The 17,749-nt window shown below is 49.1% G+C and overlaps 3 protein-coding genes across 3 annotated transcripts; 1 reads left to right on the plus strand and 2 right to left on the minus strand.

The window, feature by feature from the left end:
- Nucleotides 1–733: 733 nt before the first annotated feature.
- On the minus strand, nucleotides 734–3,189 carry BKA55DRAFT_502609 (ketopantoate reductase PanE/ApbA-domain-containing protein; the record flags this gene model as incomplete). The annotated part of the gene is made up of 4 exons (XM_046186936.1): nucleotides 734–2,405; nucleotides 2,454–2,886; nucleotides 2,942–2,982; nucleotides 3,035–3,189. 4 exons carry the CDS (start codon nucleotides 3,187–3,189, stop codon nucleotides 734–736), a joined length of 2,301 nt encoding a protein of 766 aa, XP_046053997.1.
- An 8,848-nt stretch (nucleotides 3,190–12,037) lies between these two features.
- BKA55DRAFT_535201 (uncharacterized protein) lies at nucleotides 12,038–12,796 on the minus strand (the record flags this gene model as incomplete). The annotated part of the gene is made up of 1 exon (XM_046189679.1): nucleotides 12,038–12,796. One exon carries the CDS (start codon nucleotides 12,794–12,796, stop codon nucleotides 12,038–12,040), a length of 759 nt encoding a protein of 252 aa, XP_046053998.1.
- A 2,325-nt stretch (nucleotides 12,797–15,121) lies between these two features.
- On the plus strand, nucleotides 15,122–17,623 carry BKA55DRAFT_590602 (OPT oligopeptide transporter protein-domain-containing protein; the record flags this gene model as incomplete). The annotated part of the gene is made up of 4 exons (XM_046195112.1): nucleotides 15,122–15,670; nucleotides 15,718–16,615; nucleotides 16,672–17,474; nucleotides 17,504–17,623. The coding sequence occupies 4 exons, from the start codon at nucleotides 15,122–15,124 to the stop codon at nucleotides 17,621–17,623; spliced, it is 2,370 nt and encodes a 789-aa protein (XP_046053999.1).
- Nucleotides 17,624–17,749: the final 126 nt, after the last annotated feature.

Here is a 17,749-nt window from a genome sequence, read left to right on the forward strand (position 1 = left end):
CCACGCAAACTTCTGGAGGGCGCTTCAACAATCAAAGGAAAAACAAAGACTTGCTTAGCTGGTGTAAAGCCTTTGATCTTACCCACCCACTTCCTCGTTTTCTACCAGCACGTTCATTATTTAGTCACAACCTGTCTTCTGCGAGACGGGCTTAGCGTTCTCTCTCGAAAATCTCTTCCTTGCACGAGGCTGTCCCAATATGTTGAAGCAGAACCAAGACTCGGGCGTCTCATGAACAGAGCCTTGAAGAATTGAGAACCGATTATATGCTAAAAAGCACCAGTATATCATCCCCAATTCCAATGCATTATTACCAAGGATAGCCTACTTCTGTTTGGCTGTTCAATGTATGTATGTGTCGATAGGAATAATTAAAAAGACGTCGCGTCTGAGAATAGTCCAAAGTGACTCTGACTTTTGTCGTGTCGTTTCGTGTTTTCGATGGAACTCGGGCGTATAATAAAAACAAAATGAAATAGGGTCGTCCTCGCCGAGGTGTGTCGTATAGTTGTTCAAGCCAGATGCATAGATGTAGTACACATGGCCTCAACCAGGCTTCGCGACAGGATAAATGAATGATCCTGTTCAAGCGATGCAGAAAGCATGTCCGGAACTCCATAACTGCGAAAACAAGAATATCAAAGCCTTGTTGGATAGACGTCATGTATGGGACCGTGAGTTGGAACCTGACGTTCTAGGTACTCCGTTGAATATTATCGCCGTGTAGAGCGTCCTAACGCACACCGATCGGCGGTCGTGGAGGCAAGCTACCCTGACTGCTGTTTGCAGACTGTTCGGAATCAAATTCACCACTGCCCGCGCTGGCGCTCGCACTACCCGTCAGACTGCGAACATTCCTAGGCTTAGTTTGGTGGAGGGCGCTCACCCCAATATGTTGTTCAACTTGTTGTGGTGCTACTGAATTACCATGACCAGGTGGGTGTCGAGGGACAGGTTGGCGAACACCATCCGGGGGTGATGGTCGCCCATTCATGCCCGGACCTGGACCGTAACCACCGGGGGGCGATCCCCGTCGGCTGCCGCCTCGCATAGATGGAGTATAAGGGTTCCCGGGAGACTGGCTGGCGCGCCGGGGATAAGCACCATTCATCCCGGGAGGTCCCCCAGGACCTGGGCCGTACTGCATGTCGTCAAGCCTTGATGCTGTTAGTGAGTTTGCTCGAGAGCCTGCGTTCATCGCTCCACGGTCAACGGATCCATAGCGATCCGAGGAGCAGCTCATGAGAGGGTCTTCAAGGATGTTTTCAGATGTCATGGAGCTGTGACCGACTTGGGAAGATCGATTGCGGCCGAAGTTGGGCCTGAAACGGCCGCCCCGTGTAGGAGGCGGCATGTCATCGGGATTACGGCGAAACTGGCCAGGGCTTGGTCCCGGAGCCTTTCGGTTTTTTCTCGATGTTACGCTCATCATATCGAAGTTGTCTGGGTCGATCAGCGGAGGACCAGGGTTGGCAGTAGGGTCAACGTAATCGTCGTCGTCATCATCATCTTCGTCAAACACTTGCTTGCTGTTGCGCATAGGATGGGGTCCACGACGGGGTCCAGTGCCTCCGGGAGGGCCAGGAGGCGGTCCACGGCGCATTCGAATTTCTTGCTCACGAATTGCCATTTCACGCTGCCGTAAAGCCAACTCTCGTTCTCTGAGGTTAATGTCTGCTGGGTCACCACTGACGGATGGCTCGGAACCTTCAGGTATATCGTCATAAAGAACAAGATGAGAGAATTCCTCCAGGTTAGTCTCCTCTAATGAGCCTCTTCTTGAAGGTTGGCGAGATCCGGGACCATTCATCGGAGGTCGCCCATAACCATTGGGTGGTCCACCGTTCATCGGGGGTGGTCCACGGCGCATACCACCTTGGCTGAAGTTGGAAGAGTTCCGAGGTCTGGGCTGGCGAGGGGGCATACCGTTTCCATTGGGCATACCGTTCATCATGGGTCGATGGCTGTTTTGAGAAGGCATTCGGGGCACAGGTGCCGCGGAGGGAGAGGCGGGTGGTATGATATTCGCGTTCGGGTCGCCAGGCTTGGGTCTGTTGCGGTTGACCAGGTTAAGGTTATGAAGAATTGAGTAAAGTGTCTCGATACGAGGAAGGGCGATATTCGAGTCTCTGGCCAATTTGACGGGCGAGCCTAGGTACGTCTCAACCTCCATAGGTCTTCGAGCAACGTAATCCTGCCACATTATGCTCTCTCCGGAAGCTTTGGACATCTCGTCGATCGTCTTCTGCTTGAAATCGGGTTCAAATTTGCATCCATTGGCATCAGCTAGACGAAGCAACTCGTCAATGACATCCGATACCATGTCCCTAACGCCAACCTTTTCCAACAACGAGGCATGGTTGGGAGTTTCGAAGATAACGCTAATCGGATGGAACGCAATAGGACTGCAACATCAGTTAGTTGAGTTCAAGGCGGTTAGGTGAAAGACAAACCCTATCACTCTCTCGTATTGCTGCTGGCGGATATTTGGCGAGACTTTGCATTCCACTTGACCAGAGCTAAGTGTCATTGCTAAGGCCTGTGCCATGTCCTCCTGGATGGTTTGTGGGATATTGTTCGGGTTGTTAGCAGGACCAATCCAAATGTCTGCTGGGCCCTTGTGTTCAAATTCACTCTGACCGAGTTGTGTGAGCTCAGCACCTGAAACGAGTGATAGGACCACATTGGTAGGAAATCGCTCCTCCAAAGCAGCTTCGACTCCGAGAGTATGCGTTGTGTTGACGATGATGCATGTATGCTGGGGGGTCACGACCGAGTCAATGACTGAGGCGAGATCGTAAACATCGGGTAACGCCTTGACGCAGAGTACGACATAATCGAAAGGGCCGTCTCGAGCGCTCGCGGCATCCTCGGGGTTTCGAACAACTTCAAATGTTATCTCAGCATGCTGGACGGAAGCAAGGGAATTGTTGTACTGTACCATGTCGAGGCTTGAACCTCTCATTGCCAAATATCGGGGATCTTGAATGATAATCAGCATGTTGTTGAAGTCGGAGCGCATTGGTTCACATACTTGAACGAAATACCGTACTGTGCCACATGCTCGTAACCAGACTTCCAAACGAGCGTCACATCGCACGCATTGGTTGCCTGAAGCCTCCATGATAAGAACGCCGAGACAGGATTGCCTCCCACTGAACAAACTGACATTAGCTCGATGTTGGCCATGATGAGCGACAAGAGTGGGACGCTGCACGAGCAACCGTCCTGACGGTTGACGTGAGGATTTCAAGACAAACGAGTGAAAGGTAAATAAGAGACAGAAAGATCAGGAGGGATTGTGTCAACTGATGAAGGATTGGGAGGGACCAGTTGATCTGAAATGACGCGACCGTCCACCTCTGGTTTCTGCGTGGACTAGCCCTAGGGATGAAGGAGAATCGTAAGAGAAGAGACGACAAACCTGATAGAATCTTGAGCCGGGGCGATACAGGCGCCATAATGTCTGGCGGGTCCTAATGTGGAATAGTGGCCTGGTCCAGTCTGAGGGTGTAGCGGAGCGGTTTCTAACGACGGACCCGTAGTCTTGGGGCGTATATTGGGTACCACAACACAACAAGATCGGGACTGATGGAAGTACCTGCCTAAGCAAGGATAAGCTCAAAGTGTGAGTAGCAATGCGGGCGACGAGGATGGGACGAGGATCAAAGACGATAGCGCAGCTCAATTGTGCATGTAGCGGCTCGGGAGAAGGAAGCTATCGAATGGGAACGAGGCCAGCGAGGCGTCGGTGGGCGAGAAGACGGCAGTGATAGTGACAGCCAGCCGTAGAATCAACGAGCGACAGGGCCTAAATCGTGGCGTAGGCGGCAGGATGGCGTACCAGGGGGGATGTACAGCGGCGTCTCGTGCGTCAACTTGCGATAGGTAATGAGAAGCAGCAAAGAATCGACAAGCGGCCAGTAGTGAGCGTGACGAGTGGGACGAGAGCTGAGATGGCCTCGGTGGACGGTGCACCAAACGGGGTGTGGGAGATTGTCTGGGGATTGTAGTCGGACAGACTGTAGGAGTGAGAATGTGCTGAGCTGAGAAGCTGCAACAAGAATTGGACCCTCGTTCAAGCTTAGAAATCTCACAGCGGGCGCGGAAGAAGTTGCGCGGACTTGGCTCTGGGAGGATTTTTCAGTACGAGTACGGCGGGCCTCCGATTGTCCCTTTTTTGCGATCGGCTAGGCCTACAGCTGTAGGCCTGTGCTGTGCTGTGCTGCGTTGCCTTGATTTGATCAGCTTCGGGTTGATGAAAGAGAGTGTCCCTTTTGGTCTTTGGTCTGAGCAAGTGCGTTGTGTGTTTCGCCTGTAAATGATGATATGGCCCGTGAATGATTGGGCCTTGATTTGAATTGAGGTGGCAGGGGGGTAAGGCGCCGCCGAGAGAGAAAACTCAAGTAGTGCAGTGCCTACCTGAAGTATACTTGGCAGAGACAACCACTGTAATCTCTCTGGGGACCGGGGTGTTCAAGATGTTCTAGAGAGGCTAGACAATTTCAACAAGAGTAAAGTGAGAGGAGGCGTGTGGGAGAAAGAGAAGATGCGAGTGGATGACAGACCAGCAAAGATAGGCCAAGTCAAGAACCAAGGGGGCCGAGCTTGCAAGGGGCCAGCGAAACAGCAAGCAACAAGCAAAGCAACAAGTACATATGTAGCAAGCAGGTATGTGAAAGAGAGGCTTGGATACAAGGAAAATGAGACAAGGGGGCCCCGGCCGGAGGCGGCGGCATGTACGATATGCGGGAGTGGCTCAGTCCGACTGTAGGTAGTTTGAAGGAGAGAGAACAACGATATCATGAGCTGCCAGTGGTTGGGAGGCTCAAATTACATGACAGACATGTGCGTGTGTGATGAGATGCAATGCGAGGATATGGTTCTAAAAACGGAATGCCGCCCCAAAAAATGCAAACCCCCGTATTTGATTCTGCTATGCCCAGAAAAAAAAATGCGAATGGCAGAAAGGTTGGAGGAATTGGCAGAGGCAGAGGGGTGTGTTATGAAGGGATGGAGGAAGGCTTTGAAGTCATGATGAAGCAGAGACTGTCGACTCGATCCATGAAACTCAATTGGTAAACCAGTAACGCAGAAGCCTTCAGACCAAGCACTTTACAACAATAACAAAAATAAACTTACTGTTTCTCTTTTGTCCCTCACAATAGAATTATTCCTAACTCAGGGATAGGCCAGTGGTGTGGCAGCAGTGACGAACGGTGACGAGGACGGGGGACTCGGAAGACCTTCGTTTGGAGATACGTTGCTGGAGCTAACGAGGATCGGTGCGGAGCGGCCGGAAGTTGAGGACCCAATGCCACGAGGGAAATACACGCAAGCTTAAGGTTGATTAAAATCCTAAGGTACTCCGTAGAGAGCGAGCCCAGTTGATAATTGATTGCAGAAGTGACTGCCGGATTACCGTTGAAAGTAGTCAGATATCAAGGGATCCGCCGCTAAAAATCCAAAGAACTCAATTCCAAAGTGTCTTGGTGTAGTCTTTTCGTCCGTTCAGAAGAAAACACTTCGGCCGAATATCGAAATTACCCAACTGTTTAGGATGCCCCAGAGTTTGAGAATTATTAGTCGATGTTGGTTGTTGTAACTATCGGTCTTATTCGTCGTTGATACTCCGTTCGATCGTTGTGTTTCGCATTGATTCTCTCTTGGATCGAGTAAGGTAGCTCGCTTTGTCGTCGCGTGTCGTCTGGTCTCCGCTCTCGCTTTCTTTTCAGCTTGGGTGTTCAAATGTTCCCCAGACGCCACACAACCCGAAAGATTAAAAAAGAAAAAGACCGAATCTCGCGTCGGCTGCGGTTGGTCGTTGATGCAGCAAACCAGAATCTACAATGTTCAGAAAGAGAGGGTGAAGAGGAGAAAATTATGTTCAGTCAAGGGAGAAGTAAACGAGGGGAATCAATCACGCAGTCAAATGAATACGAAGCAAACCCCAGAAGCGAGAAGTCAGTCACCAACAATTGCTTGGTTAGTACGAATAGATGGGACCCTAACTCGATTGCCCTCAATCCATCCAAACCCAAATCTTCCCGACTTTGCCCTTGTCCCTCACCTTCCATCACCGTCTGTTGTCCGAATCCCTTATCATGATCCCTACCAGCATCATCCATCCTAACATCCGCGTCGTGCGGCACGGGATTGCGCTGACGTTGGAGCAGACCATCTGACGCCGCTACGACGGGTAAAGTGATGTCGGTAACCGGTCAATATGTTTGACGATGAACCAAAAATGCAGATACTCAGGCTTGGGGCCTCGATGGATCTCCTGACCCCAATCTCGTGCAAGCTCGCTATGAGAGTTGGCCAGTATTCTACGCAGACCACACATGGCATGATCCATAATACCAGTCTACTATACAGTCGGACAGCCAACAACGGCTGCAGTACGACACAATGCTCACATCGAAACTCCTTGAGTTGGATGGTAATCAAACAATTGCTTGACATGGGTGGCTGCATCAAGAACCCATCATGCCTGGAAAACTCTAGTGTGTCTGGCGGTTTAAACATCGTATTGACTAGTTCGCCAAAGTTAATATCAGGACAAGCACATGCAAAGATACCCCTCTCATTGAAAGTGCAGGGCGACCCTGTGGAAATGCCAACAAAACAACGGGATGTGACCTATCTTGCCTATGTAAAGTTCAAACACCGTGGAGCATTGCACAACACGGCGTACGTATCCCACATGCTGCGCCTCAGAGAAGCCAAGTATAATCAAGTGGGTAAGTTTAATGGAACAGTTCCCCATCGTTAAACCCTTCCACCAACCGGGAATTTAAAGTCCTCCGTTTCCATGTGCTGTCCTCCTATCTCGCACAATAAACTAACAATGGGCTTTGCTATACGCCAGTCGACAGAATTTTTACCGACGAATGACAGTCAAGTTGTTTACTGGTTGTTGAAAGTATGTCAGATATTATAACAAAATCTAAAGTCTTCGACTTGGATTTGGGTTTCGAAACATGTCTGTGCTGTGGGCATGCTTCCTAATGAGTTTAAAACAAACCAACCTCATGCCAGTCTATGATGAATTGTCGTTTCAACGGCCATGTCTTGATGAGGTTAGTAGGTTAATGGACAGCTGTAATAACTTTCGGTCTGAGGTAAATCCCATCCCAGCGCAGAAATACGATATGCATTGCATATCCTCCTCCATACCTGAACTGAAGTCCTACCAAAATTCTCGGGTTCTGGCTTTCTAGGTAGCTCGACCAACAGATGTACAACTGAGAACACAGAATCTCAACAACACCCTTGTCATGTATCGGCGTCCCCTCAAACTCTATGCCGGAAGAGGGATGGAGTTTCTCCATCACCGAGCATAAATAACTTCAGTTACAAATCCCATCCCACGGAGCAGTGATCTTGATACGCGTCTTCTCCGCCGCCATGGCTTAATTGCCAGGGCCATCAGGGGGTAAACTTGTCTTCCCGCAGCGCCAAGCTGGATAGCAGCCCGCTACTTGGCAGAAAGTGGGTAGTTCTAGTCCACATCTGTCTTGGCGACAAAAGTTGCTGATGGAGCTTGTGAGACTTTCTTTGGTCAGGAAGTCGCTCAACAATCTCTGAGGCTCACAACGGAGGGCGGACTTTCAGAGTTACCTATGGTGCCGAAATAAACAGTACCTGAGAGGTACCTGCTGCCAGCTCCTTAGATCGATCGCGGATCCTGGAAACACATCCCCTGTCTTGTCACGCCGTACCTTGCAGAAATAAACCCACATTCCGTCACCATCCACTGAGGAGTACGTGTCGTCGAGTGTGGTTTAAAGTATTTACACATACTGACACAGAGTGAACAAGCTTTTCTTGATGATCTTCCATCCCATTTCTCTCTGGCGTTAAATAGAAGTTTTCCTACTACTCAAGTCAGAGATTTCTTCGTTCGGGAACAAGAGGTTTCGATGCAGGCGAAATCCATATAAACCAACACCCCGGATAGCCCGGCGATTCTTTACCGCGACTACATAATCGATGACGTAAAGCCGAACAGAGCTAGACCTTTCTAGCCCTTTTGGCAGGACGGTGAAATGGACATGGGACGAGTTTGTGGTTTTCAGCCTGCTAAGGAGACCAGGGTCAGGGATATGGACCGAGTAGTGGGCGTTTTTCCAACGTGCGCGCCACGAAGCCACTCCTATTTTGGTGACGAGGCTCAGCGCTGAGCCGAATGAGGCTACCCTTCAAATACGCTTCCATGCCCCGGGATAGGCCGTTCAACTAGTCGTCTTGGTGTTCTTGCTTGATCCGCTGTAAGTCAACCAGTCATGTTATTCTCCTCTAACCTCATCGTCGATCTGCCGGGCTTACCTGGCAAGTTGTTGTTGCCGGCTACCGGCGTCAGCTATTGAATGCACTGAGACGTGCAGCGAACAAAAAACCCTTGATGAGCTGACGATGTGCAGACTACAGAGCGCCATTGAACAATATTGAATACACACCGATACTTGGCATAGGTGCTAAAGGTGCCTAATCTCGCCCGCCTTGAGAGGAATGAACGAAGCTTCTTAGGCTCTCCCTTTGCTCATGGTGATGGATCCATCTACCTATCCTTTCGGGTTCGCTTCCACATACAACTGGCTTGGCGAGATCAAAGTCAAGGTGATCCCTGTTAGAAAAGCGCTCTCTCGTCTCCAGTTGGATCGTCTGCCGCAGCTCATCATCTCACAAATCTTCCTGAAGCTTGATGGAAGCTACTAGGTTTTTAGGCAACGGCCTCATAGTACCATGTATGTATTATTTCCGTCAATTCAGGGGTTCTCACCATGCACGGTTCTGGGGGGTCATCACAGCTCCTGGCGGACTATTGACGATCCCTTCAATAAAATGTGTCTTATTGGAGGCCAGCAACTCCGTAAACGAGCCAAAATTCCACGGAGGATAGCTAGATCGTTCATCGCGATCTCGAATTGTTCAAACCACAATTGTTTGGCATGATCTACGACGGATGTAATACGCCCGTTGCGCGTGCAAATCCATCCTTGCTTCCACTAGGTGGGTAGTCATCGCTTAAAACTGGGTGCTAAAAAGGCACTCTCTTGGATGCTATTGGATAATCTGCCGCTAATTGACTGTCATTCCTTATATCCATCCTCGACAATAGCTTCATGCTCACTTGCAGAAATCGTGCTCGCTTCATTTCGACGGGCCTTTTACTCCGATCTAGTGTGTCCTCGGCATTTAAGTTATCCGAACAAGCGCGCAAGGCTGAACGGCGTCGAGTACTTCTTGATCTATCTCGTCAAGTTAATCATATCATCCTGGTTAACGTTGTGCCGTGAATGGAGAGACCCAGTAGCTAAGGAACATGGGGCGTGTGCTAAATTTGACATCGCAGGGACCATCAACAGGCCGGTCGACATGGGATTTTCAGAATCTCGCATATTCTAGTGGGCTGTCCGTGATCCCGCCGTCAAGACATCATCATGTTGAAATGTGGCTATCTACTCCGCTGGTAATTATGTATAGTTGTATACCAGTATGTCTACCTGCGTTTAGCATCTTGTCGGTGTGTACGTACCCTCCACTGAACTGAATCTGACTATGGTATGTCCTGATGTCTAATTAAAGCACCCGAGCGGGACAAGTTGTTTGATGAGATATGTAAAGATCGACGACTTTGGGACCATTGGGATCACGACTCCTATTCCAACGTGACCAGCATACATGTAAATCCTCGATAGGTCACAAAGCTAGTACCGTGCTGCCGCATGCTCACCGTAAAACGACGTTGTGCATGGTAAATGATGTGATATTTGGTGGTGCTCCCAAGTATGTACAGATGGCCCAACTTGTAGCCTACCTTAGGTATCGCTGCTAACTGGATACCATGTCAATTTCATTATCCAATCATACAAATGACCTCGACTCGAAGCGTCGCATACAATTAAACCCCATAGCTGAAGTCTATTGTGCCAATCCTACTGAGTTACTTGTCTGCAGGGTAAGCACAGAACATAAGTTCAAATACCTAGCCACCTTATAAGTCCTTCGCATACACATGTATACACTACATAATACCTATTTGGCACACTGCAACCCCAGGAAGACGTATTTTTTCAAGAGTCGGGCGTGGATGGTTCCGATTCTCAGCTGAACCGTCGACCTGTCCACAGCACTTCAGATGGCTTAGTTTAGATACCAGCCCGCTTGCTTAGCCCTCATGAGATCATGTTTAGCATTGGTACGCCCAGGCTTATCGTAGCCAGTCGAATGGATAATGCTAGCAGCTAAAGCTGAGACATTGTCTTGGGCTCGAATAGAGAGCCTCACTCGTCGTTGTACGAGACTACGCGGGCTAGAGGCTGTATTGTACTACGAATGGTCTATGGGGTTGCAACCCGAGTCGTCAATAAGTTAACACCGATCAGCCACAACAAGTAAAAGACCACACCGACAGACCATAGGTCGCAGCGGTAAGTCATTCGTCGTGCTTGGATTGCCACACTTATCGGTGAATCAACCCGTGAGACATGGGTATGATGCTGTATGAGTAACAGAAAAAGCACCGGCACGATAAGAACAACTAAGAAACATACTAAGATGCTGTTGTAGGACAGAAGTCGGAATGTTGAAGGCCCTCGTGCATGTGATTCACAATGTGTCAACCAGCTAGTTGCATGCCCGATAATATCTGGAACAGGCGTGCTGCCGCGTTCCGAAAACTCGTGGCAGTGCGCCAGTCTCTTGCCAAATTACCACTGGGAATCTACTAAATAGCAAAAAAAAAAAAAAAAAAGAGATATAAACTGTTATTTTGACTGGGATCTTCAAGATCGGGTTGTTCACGAGATGTCGTGACACTTATGCATGGAATCGACGGATAAAATCAATATACGAACATCACATAATGCAAGGTTAAATCCCAAGCCCCTATCGAAAAAAGAGAGTGAAACCAGATAGCCAGGGGTTCACTCAATCATGGTCGAGGATTATGCCTGATTCAGTTCTGCTCGTTGAGTCAAGGTATCGTCTCTGAGAGCCGAGGCCTCGGAGTAAGTGATTTTTGAGTCGAGGAGCAAAGGATACACGATATTTGGTACAGAGTGCACTCTTACCTCAGTATTGAGACCTGGTATGAAGACTACATGGTTATAGGCATGTAAAACCCTGCTTGTTGTTAACTATGCTCAAGATTGTATAACGTCCTCGCTAGCCACGCAACAAGCATTGCTAGAGTGAAGGTTTGGAATAAAACATCCCTGAGTATCTCACAAGGTCAATTCAACATCTTTGAACCTGTATTTGAGGCAAGAGAAAGGTTATGATGTGATCTCAATGCCATACAGTCTAGCTAGGCAAGAATGGTCACTCGGCCATTCAGTGTACTGAATCTCGGAAGATAATTGCGTAACCTGTACGAAAGATAATGTCGCATATTGGAATCTCTTCAGCGAAAGCAGGTACTCGACATCATAAAATGTAGTTCTTTTGCCTCAGCCTTCAACATTCAACGACGACAACACCACCAAAGACTTTGGGGTCAGGTGTCGTACACAAACCCTTTAAGAACAGTGCAGAATGAGCTGTAGAATACACACTATCTAATGTATCTATCGTCTGAACCGTCTCATGTCGTTAGCCCTCGTCATGAGTTACTCACAGACCTGAATAGTCCATATGATGGGTACAGTTTAGGAGTGCCGGCATCTCATTGAAACACACACATAGGGGCGAAACTGCCATGACAGGCAGATAAATCCATGCAGAGGACTGGTGTGACAAATTCAAGCTGTGAAAGTTGCAACTGCGTTTCTGCTGCAACTCGCTCCATTGCACAACGACCGGCGTGGAACATCAAACACCAGAGACCAAAGAAACAATCCCGAGAGACTTCCAATGCGTACCTAGGCAGGCTTCAAATATTTGAGCGCTACAGAAAAAACCCTGTCAGATCCAGCGATGTTCCAGGACAGGCACGTAGGAAATACACACCGTACAAGAGAAAGCCCAGTGTAAACGAGATGCATTGATATCATTGATTTCTTGTGACCGACCTATTTCCATGGATCTTTATTCAGACGCCATCTGGTACTGTTGCCAGCGCGATAATACTGAACTCAAGATTACCCTCAGCAACCTTGGTAAATCTCTTGACAGTAGCCTCCAATGCCTTATCGCTGAGAAGATCATCACCATCGTCCAATGTGCCACAATCAACCGGGCCACCCCAACCTCCTTCCAGATCGTATAAATGACCATCTTGCTGTGACTTCACGAAGCTAATAAAGTGATATCCGATGGGCTCTTCGCTCGCAGGGGCTATAGTGTCACCTGTCACTGCAGCAGCCATGTGAGCCTTCTCCAACTCTGTCGAGTTGTAGAGATAGTTGGCGCGTTGAAGAGGCTTGAGATCTTGTGTTTCCTTAAGAATCTTATCGAGGATCGAGTCTGTGTTGATGAAGCTCTTGGCCGTGCCGTTGCTCACGCTGTGAAGGAGAGCGATGAGACCGCAAGCGTGACCTATAGTCTGTCTGTACCACACAACTGGCTCGTCTGGACCGGAGCCATCGTAAGTCAGCTCCTTTGAACCAGGGTCGTTCTCACGAACGCGTGCCCACATAGGTGCAGGAGTAATGAAGACCAGAGCATGAACTGGACGAGGGATCATGGCAAGCAGCTCAGGCTCATCAACGCTATAGACATCGTAAAAAGCGAGCTTCTCGGACACCCCCAGGTTGTGAATGAGTTTGGTGAAAACTTCTGGATTGTTCTCGAGCGGAATAAATGTCTTCGTCTTGTCCTTTCTAAAGGAAACTCCTGGCGTGGTTGACATGATGCCGAATGTTTTGGTAACGACGAGTTTAGATGTACCTTAGGTAGTGAGATGTCTACCCCGCGATTGCTTTCGTGAGGTTATTGCTGAAAGTTAGGTAGAGTTGCCTCCGCTGCTGTGAAGTGAAGGTACCTGAGGTAGGCAACAGCGGTGCGTCATCTGTTGGAGTTGGCTACCACACACAAGCTGCCACTGCAACAAACACATACACACAAACTCGAGTGTGTATGATTGTAGGTAAGCGTAGTCAATGCCAATCGCAAAGCGAATTAAAGCGAATGGATACATGCCAATTGTATCACTGCGGTTGTTGTTGGTACAGCTTGGGAAGTCTGACTATTTGTTTGCGAGGTCGTGATGGACAACCAAGAACAAATTATCCATCTTGTCATTCCATCAGGTCTTTGGCGATGACTAGTGGCGACTGGCTACCTCGTACCAAGAGGAGACGTCGCAGTTAACACTACCTTTGAACATGGCACATGAAATGACTTGAAAGCCTGTTTGCTTGCACTTATGAATCGCTAGAAATAAGCTATTGTGATGTGCTTCCTTTCACTGCACATTTGCAACCCATTGTCGGCAAGATGCCCGGTATGACAAAACAAAAAATTTGGCTTGTGTATACAAAGTGCGACTAATAAGTCATTGTATGTTTCTCGGTAATTGTATTCCCAGGCACATTGGTGATAGTTTTGTGATTGTTGGGGGAAGTAAAAAAAATAAAATAAAAAATAAACACTTCATTTTGTCAAATTTCACTTACACGTGAACTGCCAGACCGAGCCGTGTGGTTAAATCCAGTGGGTCTTTACGCAGTTCACAGTGGACAGTAGTAGAGATGGCCAGGCTCGATTCAACATACCATTCGAAGAACGAAAGGCCTCATAATCCCATCGTTTGTCCGAACCCCTTTCGTAGTTTTCCTTGAGCTATGACAAACCCTGAGTTGGAATTTTTGGCAGAGATTTCAAGACCTTTCAGTGGTCTGATCAAAGGTTCCATCATTTCTGGTTGCAATGAATGTGAGCCGAGCATGTGGTAACAAAAGTTCGCCACGTGATGGAGGCTGATCGGAGGTAAATGGAACCATCTCTGCTTCGCAAAGGACCTTTTGCAAGAAACTGATTTCCAGGCCAATCCTGTGGGACGAGCAAACCAAAACTTGGACTTTCTGACATTCATGCTGCATCGACTGAGCAAGTTGAAAGGACGAATTGAGCACAAGTCCTGAAATGATCCATGCCTGGTAGATTCCACCAACCTTCAGCCCTCAAGATTCCAGAAGGATTCTGGTCCTAGGACCTTGAACCCGGCATCATGGTTCAGGAGGTAATTGAATTCTGGTTGGACCCTGAATCGATCGAGGATAGGGAAGCAGTTGCCCGTCGTTTGTCGTTCTCAGCATGATTGACAGCCGGTTGAGCCGTTTATGTAGACAAAAGTGCCAGGCTGGGCGTTGACACACACACACACCTGTCGCTGTATTCTCACGTACACCACGGTTATCTTGTGGGCCGAGGCTAGCCCCGGAGAGGCTGGAGATAAGCAGCGCTCTGAAGGTTTGAATGCCATCAGGGCCTGTGTTCATTGGCCTGTGTTCATTGGGTGAATAAGATAGCAGAATGGCGTGCCAATGCCTGATGTGACATCGAGGGGAAACTGGGCGTCCTAGGCATGCTGGGCTATCGTCACGATAGGAAGACCTAGCCGAAGTCCAGAGGAGCCGTGCTCCTGCGTTCGCTGAAATGTTTCAAACACTTGGCGATTCTGCATTGCCGCCTCGAAAGAATCGAACAAGAATACCAACGAATTGAATTATGCTGCTTTTTCAACAAAAGGTCCGAATCTTTAGACTGAGGAACCACAAGGGGCCATCGAAGTCTGTAGTCGACCAGGTCTAGCCCGAGCCCATGCCCAATTAAGAAGGTGGTCTAGATCCAACTGTGCCATCGCCCGCGATAGCACAGCACGAAGAAACACACTATGGCCTAAGTTGTCTAGCACCGGGTCCTTATGGCTGTTCCCAGAGTACAACATTGAGTGTCAATGTGCGATTCGCGGGGAGCGACACTTCTCCTCAGTCTTAGGCCCTCCTTGTTCTTGGGGCTGAGATCCCCCCCGTACCGGTCCCAGTCTGTATAACCACATCTGCAAAGCAGCAGCCGCTGTCGGCTTTCTCCTTCGCTTCAACATCGTCTCTCAACACCACAAGACCAAAGGCCGTTGTTGTTGTCGCTGTCATAGCGGGCTTCAAACCACGCGTCGACGTCGGTTCGCTGTCACTGAAACAATCCATTGCTCGAGCAGAGGATATCAATCATCATGGCGCCGTCTCTCTTTCGCAAACGCCACGAGGCGGAGGATATTATTCCAATCCCTGGCCCTCTCGAGACCGTCTCCGCTTCCGGTCGTGATTATCTCGAGAATCTACAGCAGTTCGAGAAGTCTCACAAGTTCGACCCCAATCTGCCCATCGACGACCTCACGGATGTCGACGCCGCTATCGCGACTGGAAATGCCGAGAAGGGGATTGAGATTGAGCACGCGCTCATGGAGGACAACAGTCCCTATCCTGAAGTCCGATCTGTCGTCCGAAACTACGATGTCGATGTTCCTGCCAACACCATCCGTGCCTGGACTATCGGGTTGATTCTTTGCACCATCGGCTCTGGCGTGAATATGCTCTTCTCGTTGCGAAACCCCAGTGTTACAGTTACTACCTATGTAGTCCAGCTTGTCGCCTATCCGTTTGGTCTTGGCTGGGACTTGATTATGCCCGATCGAGAATGGACCTTGTTCGGTCTCAAATTCAATCTCAAGCCTGGTAAATTCAACTACAAGGAGCATGTGGTAATTGTCGCCATGTCTAATGTATGCATAATTTCTCTCTTCTCCGTGAGCATCACTAACTCGAATAGGCCGCGTACGGTGGCGGCGTTCTCTACGCAACTGATGTACTCCTTGCGCAGCAAATCTTCTATGGCCAAAAGTTTGGCTGGGCTTTCCAGATCTTATTTGGCATCACGACTCTTTGCACTGGATATGGATTGGCTGGTCTTGCCCGTCGCTTTCTGGTGTGGCCGGCTGCTATGATCTGGCCTACTGACTTGGTTAATTGTGCCTTGTTCTATACGCTTCACGATCACTCCGGCTCGGACCCTACCAAGACTAATGGCTGGAAGATGGGACGGTATAGGTGGTTCTTAATTGTCGGAGCCGGAGGTTTCGTTTGGTACTGGTTTCCGGGTTGGATCTTCAAAGGTCTTTCTTACTTCACCTGGGTTTGCTGGCTTGCACCCCACAACGTCACAGTCAACAAGATTTTTGGTGGCATGACCGGCTATGGCTTGATGCCTACATCCTTCGATTGGACCGTGTACAGCGGCTACCTGCAGTCTCCTCTGATCCCACCTTTCCACGCCATCGCAAACGTTCTCCTGGGTATCATTGTTTTCTTTATTTGCATTTCAATGGGCATCCATTTCACAGGTACCTGGTATGCGGATTACTTCCCCGTCCAGTCATCCGAGTCCTACGACAACACAGGCGCCATCTACAACGTTACGAGAATCCTCGACAACAACTTCCAGTTCAATGAAACAGCTTACAAGGAGTACTCGCCACTCTTTCTACCAACGCAGTTTGCCCTTTCCTATGGTCTGTCTTTTGCAGCTGTTACAGCTGTTGTTGTTCACGTTGTGCTCTACCATGGACATGAGATCTGGAGACAATTCAAACTGGCCCGCAATCAGGAGGATGACGTTCACATGCGACTGATGAAGAAATACCGAGATGCGGAGGATTGGTGGTATGCGAGTAAGTTTGGTGTCATTTCAACAAACCTAAGATCTATTCATACTGACACTCATCAGCTCTTTTCATTGTTATGGTTGCTATTTCCATTGGCGTAATTGCTGGCTGGCCAACTGGTTTCCCCGTCTGGGCGTACTTCATCTGCCTCCTCATTCCCGTGCTGTGGTTGATCCCTATCGGCGTTGTTCAGGCTATCACCAATATCCAGCTCGGTCTTAATGTTCTGACTGAGTTCATCATTGGCTACATGGTTCCTGGTCGCCCTATGGCCATGATGATGTTCAAGAATTACGGCTACATCTGCATGGGCCAGGCACTTTACTTTGCACAGGATCTCAAGCTCGGCCACTACATGAAGGTTCCTCCTAGAGTCATGTTTTCATCACAGCTGGTTGCCTCAATCTGGTCAGCTATTGTACAGATCTGCGTGATGAACTGGGCACTGGGACACATTCCTGACGTTTGTGCGATTGACCAGCCTAACAACTATACCTGCCCAGGTGGTCGCGTCTTCTACACAGCCTCTGTTATTTGGGGAGCCATCGGCCCGGCCCGTATTTTCAGTCATGGCTCAATTTACTCATCGCTCCAGTGGTTCTGGCTGGTCGGTGCCGTGACACCAGTCATCACATGGCTGCTTGCCCGCAAGTGGCCTCGTTCAATCTGGCGATACGTCAGCACCCCCCTTATCTACGGTGGTGCTGGTATGTTACCCCCAGCCTCTGTATACATTTACCTCTGCTGGGGCATGGTCGGTGCTTTCTTCAACCGCTTCGTCAAGAGAAGATACACCGGCTGGTGGCTCCAGTACAACTACGTCACTTCGGCGGCACTGGATTGTGGCCTCATCATGTCAACGATGGTGATTTTCTTCACCTTGTACCTGACGAGTGCTTCCCCCCCAATTGGTGGGGTAACTATGGTGCTCTGGAGACAATGGACTGGAAGACTACGGCGGTCTCGAAGACACTTCCAAAGGGCTCGTTCATCGGACCTTCAACATGGAACTAAGATGCCAATCTTACATGGACATGGTTTTGGGAAGCAAGATTTGGATGATACGAAGGAATTTCGAGGCGTTATGGTCTGGGTTGTTTGCGACTTGGCAATGTTTCTTCTTACTACACGTGCGAGATA

This window comes from Fusarium redolens (genome assembly GCF_020744475.1).
Source record: "Fusarium redolens strain MPI-CAGE-AT-0023 chromosome Unknown BKA55scaffold_3, whole genome shotgun sequence".
NCBI classification, from domain to species: Eukaryota; Fungi; Ascomycota; class Sordariomycetes; order Hypocreales; family Nectriaceae; genus Fusarium; species Fusarium redolens.